The 8625-nt window shown below is 41.1% G+C and overlaps 1 protein-coding gene across 1 annotated transcript; it reads right to left on the bottom strand.

Annotated features, from left to right (window-relative positions):
- Nucleotides 1–2709: 2709 nt before the first annotated feature.
- On the bottom strand, nt 2710–7896 carry PRMT6 (protein arginine methyltransferase 6). Its single transcript, XM_074318726.1, has 2 exons — nt 6646–7896; nt 2710–4385 (listed from the first exon to the last, which is right to left on the bottom strand). The coding sequence occupies exon 1, from the start codon at nt 7866–7868 to the stop codon at nt 6741–6743; it is 1128 nt and encodes a 375-aa protein (XP_074174827.1). The 5' UTR covers nt 7869–7896; the 3' UTR covers nt 2710–4385; nt 6646–6740.
- Between the last annotated feature and the right edge of the window lie 729 nt (nt 7897–8625).

The following is an 8625-nucleotide window of genomic DNA, read 5'->3' as shown; positions in this document are numbered from 1 at the left end:
ATAAAAGTAAAGAAAGAAACAAAATAATTTCAGGTGTCAATAGGTGCTGTTTGAAAAAGAAGATGGTGGTGTTATAATTATGTAAATTAAGATTGTAGAAGACAGCATGATATCATTTTTATAAAATTTGAAAACAAGCATACATAAAAGTTGGAAAAGAAATAGTCTAGGGGGTGAAATTGCGAGTGATGTATTATTTTTCTCTCCTATGTCTCTGTAGCTTCAAAGTTGCTATAATCACACATTAATAAAAGAGTACTATCAAAATAACTGAATCGTTTTTCAAAATAGTTTTTAATAAAATTCTGACACAATATGTTGGAATGTAGCCTCACTGTGTGGTTGCTGCCTCTTACTGTAGTCTATCACAAAGCATGCCTTTGCTGAGCTTCAGCCGTACAGAGCACTCAGTGAGAAGATCTTGCCTACTTCCTACCCCAGAGGCACATGCAGACTCACGCTAACCCCAAACGGACTGGGCCAGGGATGATCTCCTGGCAGAGATTGGGCAGCACTGAGCTGCCAACGAATGAAGAGACACAGGTCTGTAACTTCTTCAGTGTTTTGCTTTTTTTAGGGGTGCAATTTTGTGGGATCTTGTCCATTCAGGGGAAAACTGGCAGGTACTTACTTGTCAAACAGTACTGTGTTTCCCCGAAAATAAGACCCAGCTGGACAATCAGCTCTAATGAGTCTTTTGGAGCAAATATTAATATAAGACCCGGTCTTATTTTACTATAAGACCAGGTATAATATAATATAATATAAAATAATAATATAATATAATATAATATAATATAATATAATATAAAATACTGGGTCTTATATAATACAATGTAATATAAGACCGGGTCTTACATTAATTTTTGCTCCAAAAGATGCATTAGAGCTGATTGTTCAGCTAGGTCTTATTTTTGGGGAAACACGGTAGTTAGGGGGAAATCTAAATAAACTGGTTGCCAAAATATAGTTTTGGGGAAAAAAGTTTTCATTAACCTTAATAAATTATACCTTGGTTGCATTTTCATCCTTTGTCATCATTTTCAGTCTTTCTCTTTTGTTCATGGAAATCCTGAAAACTAAGCCAATAATTTTGAAAGTCTTTTCGACACTTTTGTCTTGTGCCTTGTAAAGTTTTATTTCTAGAGATTCCACCAAGTCCTCTTTGACAAGCTTCATGCTGTGTGCTTAGGGACAATTGGCAGACCCATGAGAAGGCTCACTGGCTATAAGCTGAACAGGAATTACTGTAATAGTGGCATGCCTAAACATTTGCCCTATGCATCAGTGACATTATCAGTATCCCAGGTATTACTAAAATTTCTACGTAGACCATAGAAAGCCATCTATAGACCATGATTGAAAAGATGTAAGGAGCACCTGCTTTTCAAATCATCATCCTTGCCTAAAATGGTTACTCTGCCCTCATATAAGTTCCATTTGGTTTACGAGGCCCATTTACTCGACAAATATTTATGGACTACCTACTTTGTGCCAGATGTTTTCAATGGATAGACAATGGTGAACAAGGGGACAATAAAATTCTTGCTCTTACAAATCTTATATTGTGAGAAAGACAAACAAATAAACAACTGAATTTCAAATAAAAAGGGGAAAAGAGTATCTGGGTACATATCATGGTAGTCAAGGAACGCTATTCTGAGGTGACATTTGAATAGAGAACTGAAAGGCAAGTAAGAGTGTGTATAACATGCAGTCTAAAGAATGTTCCAGGTAGGGAGTACCTAAGGTAGAATCTTGAAATGATTGAGAATCAGCAAGATCTAGGTCCATTACTGCATTTTTAATGAGAAGCTCTGATTCTTCCGTCTTGCAATGACCAAACTCTTATAGCATGTGTTTGTGTGATTCACTTGACATTGCATTATAATACCAGTATCTTTGAAATGCTGAGATGTTTGCTCTCCACTTAAGACTCAGCTCATTCAGGCCAGGGACCTTATCGTATACTTCTTGACACACTAAAACCAAAACTAGTACTCTCATGTAACAAACACTCAATAAACACGTACCGATTATCATGATCTGATGTAAATGCTCTGTGCTGTTGTCATACCTTCAAGGAGTCATCAGCATACAGTACACTATTTAAAGTAATGGGTCTGGATGAGATCATCTAGGGAGAGAATAGAAAGAAGGGCAAGTATATAAAGGTTATGTCTTAATTTTTATTAAAATTCTTTTTGTGTTTAGTTAGGTCCAAGATTCTTTGTTTCAAATGCCTTTCTCTATAAGCATCTATGATATTTTCAGAAATAGTCTCATTATATCATCTTTCTCCTTTATCATTACTATAAACTATTTCGACACATTTTTGGAAGAGGTTTCACAATCTATAATTTTCTTTACTGTTAAGATTCAATGGGGTCTATTCTAGGTTTAGAAAGAGATGCACAACATTCAAGTTTTCCTCAAGATTGTCTATATGTCTGAGAGTTTTTCACAGATTCAGAAATCTTGATTCTACAAAATGTAAAATGTTGTAGGTTGGCTAGAAGGATGGGATCCAATCAGCTCTCCATCCATATTAACAACGTTAGATACCAGATTTCATAGGAAATAAAGGGGACATATCTCAGAATCTTCTGGCCCTTTCTCTAAACTCTTTGCCCTCAGAACTTATGAAGGTATTACAGAAAGTAGGAACATATTTTAATGCCAAAAAGTATTAGGACAAAGATACATAAATTCCAACAAAACTGCAATATTTATTATAAGTGAGAGAGATAAATCAAGAAAACAAATGGGTATGGACATGGAGCCAGGTATAAAGCAAAAAAAGAGCACAAGTGAGCCATAAATTTGGCTCAGCTTTCTAATCACCAATGTGAGAAGAATCATCTACCCAATACAGTGTCCATTAGCTGAAATAAACCAGTTATTTAGAAGGCATAGATTTATTTTTGGAACTAACACCATAGAGGGATTTTTCTCTGAGATCTCATAATGTAATAATATTTTTTTGTACCTGGGAGAAATTTTAAGGATGGAATTGGTGAGAGGGCTGGCTTCCCGATCCTTCTTTTAGTTGGAATGAAATTTTTCTAGGCTACAGAATGTATGCAATTCACTGATGCAGATTTTATTCCTCTACTGTATTCCAGTTCTTTGAGGTTAGGATTTGCTTATTTATCATAGAATTTAATTATTAGGTAGTTGGTGTTTATTAAATAATTAAATGACTGAATGCCTCATCGGATGCCTCTCTGCTCTCCAGCGCTATAGCCAGAATGGCAGAGTTCATCTACTTTTGTTAGTGTTGGGGATTCAGTTTCCTGAGGCCCCCAGAAAGAGTGCCATTTTTTATTACCTCTGTTAGAGAAATAGGTACAGGGGGTGTTTCAATGAGTGCTTACTATCTGTCAATCTTGAGATCCTATATACTGAAAGTGGCTCTTAGAGGTCTATTAGATCTCCAATGAGACTTCCTTAAACTAAGGACTTTTCCCTAAGTTCATCGAAAGATAACAACTGCTGTTTCCCTTCCAGAGGTATGAACCTTTTTTTTTTTTTTAAGCATGCAAGGTTAACATAATTAAAAAGTGATTTTTTTGTTTGTTTGTTTGTGGTAAGGAATTGAAAGACTTGTGTTCAACTGTGAAGAATTAGCTATGTAACCTTAGGTGAATTCTTTACTACCTGTGTCATTTTTCCTAACATGTAATTACCTGCCCTCCCTAACAACTGGTGTCATTACAGTCTTTATCCCATTATTGTTTATTTTACTTTCTGGCTTATCCTATGAACGAACATACCTACCGTGTGTCCCTGAAAGTGAGACCTAGATGAACCATCAGCTCTAATGCGTCTTTTGGAGCATTAATATAAGACCTGGTCTTATTTTAATATTAATATAACATAAAACATAACACCGGGTCTTATATTAATTTTTGCTCCAAAAGACGCATTAGAGCTCATGGTCCAACTAGGTCTTATTTTCGGGGAAACATGGTACTTGAAGGCAGAAACTATGTTTTATTGGTTTGTATCCTAAGTGCTTATCACAGTGACTGTTAGACTGTACACTCAATAAAAATGCCCATTGGTCCAGTGAATTAATGGAAATATTTGGAAAGTTTCACAGGGCTAAATAAATGTAAGCTATTCGAGGAAAGCAGGTAGAACTTCGCCATGTGTTTCTATTCCTTAGGGCTGGAAGTTCCTTCCGTGGCTCAGAAGGCCCTAAGCAATCAATACCAGTTCATACAGAGATTGGACAGTGCGTGGATGTTGTTGCATCTCACACTTTCATCCTTTTGGAAGTGTCCTCATGCCAAAGGCCTTGGGCTTCCTTTGGATCGTCGGGTATCCAGTGTCATACATTGCTTGTCATATACAGCCACGTTGATACTGTCAAACAACACCTGTGAAAAAACCAAAATGTTGAGTGTTTATTCTGTAGCACATTTTGTATGTGTCCAAATGCTCCAGGTTGGCATACAAAATTTTCCATAATCACAACAGCCAGGAGAGACTGAGATCTTTCAGGTACTACACGCTTACATGTATTCACTGCTTCCTCACATTTCTAAGAGGGTTCCATTGTCATTCCCAATTTGCAGGAAAGCAGGAGAGAAAAACAGTTTAGCCCTTTGCCCAAGGTCATACATTGAGAGTGGTAGAGGCTTGGCTCCAGCATGAGGTGTCTGGCTTCAGCATTCAAGGTTTTAACCACTATGCTATGCTGCCTCTTGATTGCTTTAGTAGCTTTATTTTTATGATAATTCATTTTTCTTTGGGGAAACAATAAATAATTTTAAAGCTTACTTTGCCTAATTATGAAATACTTACCTTTCACTTCTATAGTTATCCAGAGTTACAGCTAGTGTTTCCCTTTGTGTGCTTATACTGGTAATAAGAACTCTATAATACTCATATATTTAGAAAACAGATTTTAAAAAATGGAACTTGGAAGATGCTTTCATTGGCCTATACGGCAAAGGGATCATTACATAATAGCAAGTTAACAGAACAAAAAACACCAGAAATCTACTCAAAAACCATACACTAAAATTCTAAATAAATGTTCAACTTATATTGTTGATCCTACAATAAGGAGTATAAAACAGCTTAAACCAAGCCTAACTTGCTATGACTGTACCACTTATACAGGCTGTTAACTATCTTGACATCAAAATGGTGACAAGTATAACTGTCCTGCTTGCTATTCAAGGATCTCGACAAAGGCCACGACTCGACGAAATCTATGATTTTGTACATTTGTTTCCCTTCATAATGGCAGACCCCAAGTGTTATAACACCAAATTTTAAAAAATTAGTTATAATACTTAAGTACTTTAATATCCAACCTGTCAAGGAGCAGAAAACTCAGTTACTAGAAACAAAACTTGTGTTAGAGCGCTTCAGAAAACCAGTTTTCACACCTTACAAAAGCTAACAGTATGAAAAAAACCATACACTAAGCAGTCTGAATTACCCTGAAGCTATGTTCTGAACGGGCTGTAACAACGTTCTTAGGAACTGACAATATTGAAAAGGCAAAAGCATTATAACTCAAGACAGTACACAAAATTTCTTCATCTATAAAAATAGAAGGCCAATGTTTTATTTGCCACAGAGATGAGGGAAACATCGGGAAAATAAATTGGATAACATGGCTCACACTTCATTACAAACGATTTTCCTAAATTCACAACTTTCACATTTGGCTGAGCTAAAAAGAAAAAAAACGCGCTAAAAAGGGAACTTTCACTTGATGTATGTAGGCCAGGTTACATGACCCATCTAAGTGAAGGAATTTAAAAGAGAGTGAACTTTTCTAGCTGGGAAAATATTTTCCTTAATTAAGTGAACTTAAATAATTTACCCATGGTGATGAATAAGCCCTTGAGTCAGGTTCTGAAACATCCTCTATTAGCCTGTTTCATAAAATTACCCAAAAATGTATTATGGAACATACATGAAAAATTTTCTTGGTTAAGTCTTAATAACAAATACAAAAATAAAAAATCCATTTCACTGTCTTTCAGGTCTTTTGCTCCTTAATGTACCATCTCTAGCTTTCTCAGGTAGGCTGTATAATTATATATACAGTCTACTTAATGGAGTAATGTGTTCATCAATTTTAGCACCCTATGTAAGTAGTAAGTGTAATGAGAACAGGGTCAAACTGCTGCCTCATTCTCCTCACCAGTACTAAAGTTTATTTAACAAACAATGAGGAAGAAGTACTGTAGCCTAGAGGCAACTGGGAAAGGAGGGAATTCAGAGAAGGCGAGACTACAGCTCTGGAGAGATATTAAAGTCATATTGGAAATTTATGGAGTCTAACCATAAACTCTTTATTACCGTTCTCCCTGGCTTCTCTAACTTAGATAAGGTGTTAAGTGTCAGGGATGTGCACCGATCCTTCATAAACTGACATTTTCTTCTGTGTTTTCTTTTTTTCCGTGAAACAAACAAAAAAGAAATACAAGTGCTTGGTACCACATGCTTTTGAGGCTTAAAAGCCTATTAATAAAAACACTGTTTCCAACGTTGGGGGCATCCGATTCACTTTTTTAATAAATATCGCCAGAAGACTCTCCTCCAAGGGAGACTGAAGTCACTCTCCCTCCCCAGGAGCCAAGAGGGAAAAGGGAGACAGAAGATAGTGCCCCCTACTTGCTGGTGGGATCTCCCTTTCTCCTCCGAACCCCCTCCGCCTCTACTACGCAGGTCTGGCCGCTTTGGGAGGTGGCTGGGAGAAAAGGTAACGCTCAGTCCTCCATGGCAAAGTCTTTGGTCTTTTCCTCCTGGTCGCCCACTTTGTAGCGCAGCTGCACGCGCAGGAGACGATGGTTGTCCCGGGAGGGAAGCAGAGTGATCTCTCCGGAAATGTCCGTATCTTGCTCCACTGGCACAGGCTCGTTCAGGTAGAGGAGTGCCTGCTTCCAGTGCGTGACCGGGTGAAAAGGCGAGGTGGACAGCACCAGGGGTTTCTCCGAGTCTCCTCCGGGGAAGGTCACCTGGAACCAGATGGCAAAGCCGTGCATGGGGGCCGAGCCGTAGCAGCTGAAGCGGAAGCGCCCACCCACCCCAGCCTCCAGTTCCTGCTCGAGGCCGGCGCGGGCGAGCTCCAGCTGAGCAAAGCGCTGCGGCCGGGCCAGCACATCCTCGCCGGACAGGTCCTGCACCACGATTTCCGAGTGGCCCATGATGCAGCGCGTGGCGAAACTCTCCAGGCAGCTCATGTCCACACCGTAGAGCTGCTTCACCTGGCTCCAGAAGCCGAGGCGCAACTCCAGCATCTGGTCGCTGATGGGCGCCACGAAGAGCTCGGCGGAAGCCGGCAAGAGAAGACCGCCCTCCTTCAGCCACTTGGACCGTGCGTGGAGCACAGAGCTCAGCATGGACTCGTGCAAGAGCCCGTAGCCCATCCACTCGCTAACGATGACATCCACCTGCTCCGGCAACTCCACCGTTTCCACCGGCCCGGGCAGGACGTGCACCCGGTCTTCCAGCCCGTTGAGCCGCACCACCTCCCGGGCCTGTTGCCAGATGGCGCTGGCCTCCACCGCGTACACGCGCCGGGCCCCGGCCTGCACACAGAAGATGCTAAGAATGCCGGTGCCCGCGCCCACGTCCAGCACCGTCTTGCCTCTCAGCGCAGCCCAGTTACGCAGGATGCCCAGGCGGTAGGCGTCTGTGCGGACACGGTCTGCAATCATCTCCTCGTGGACTGATATGTCCGAGTAGCACTCGTAGTACAGCTGGTCCCGCTCCCGCCTAGTCCTCCGGGGTCGCAGCAGGGCCGCCTCGCGCTCTCCGCCATCTTTCTCTTCAGTTCCCTCCCCTAATTCGCCACCGCCCCCCGACTCAAGTTTTCTTTTCTTGGGCTGCGACATCTTGGCGGCTCCTGCCGACTCCCGGCGGGCGTTGCGCGGCGCGGCGCGGGCTCCAGGAAGCGGGAGCTTCTGGGACTTGTAGTGCGCGCTCGCGCTTCCTACTTGGGAGTTGTCCGGCCAGTGCCTGCCGGTACCTAGGAACTCGGTTCAACTCTTCATCTGCACCCTTGGTGTCCTGGCATCCCCTTCCCCCCACCGTAACCACATTCTGTGATTCTTTACGTCCCCCCTCCTTCCTTTAGCCCTCAATTCTCTCTTCCTTTCACTCTCTTCCTATAGTGGACACGCCCACTTAAAACTAAAAATGCATGTTTTATCTTTTCTGCTCAACTCCCAGATTTTATCCCACCGAATTATTTGGGTGGCACCCTTCACACAATAGCACCTCACCTGGACTTTTGCAACTCTTAAAACTCCAGACGTGTAGATTTAGAAATTCCACTACAGGCTTTTCTGTTTTCAGTGGAGTTAGGGTGCAAAGAAAGTGTAAATGGAACAAAGAAAAAAACCTAACAATGTTAAACCTTGGTTCTGATTCCAGTGAGACCACAAATTAATCGAATGATTAGGGCAAGTTGTATAACTGCACTTGCTTTCAATTACCCATTCACCCTCCAGAAACAAGGAATCTTGCTTGCCAACGAAGAATTACGTTTCTGGTCTCTATTTAAGGAGAATAGCACTTGGTTTTTAGTCCCGCTTTGGTAATTCTGTGGCTCATTCAAAATCTTGGAAGAGTTCTGACTTGAGAGCAGTT

This window comes from Rhinolophus sinicus, linkage group LG14, assembly GCF_036562045.2.
Source record: "Rhinolophus sinicus isolate RSC01 linkage group LG14, ASM3656204v1, whole genome shotgun sequence".
Lineage (NCBI taxonomy): Eukaryota > Metazoa > Chordata > Mammalia > Chiroptera > Rhinolophidae > Rhinolophus > Rhinolophus sinicus.
This window is presented reverse-complemented; position numbering and strand designations above follow the sequence as displayed.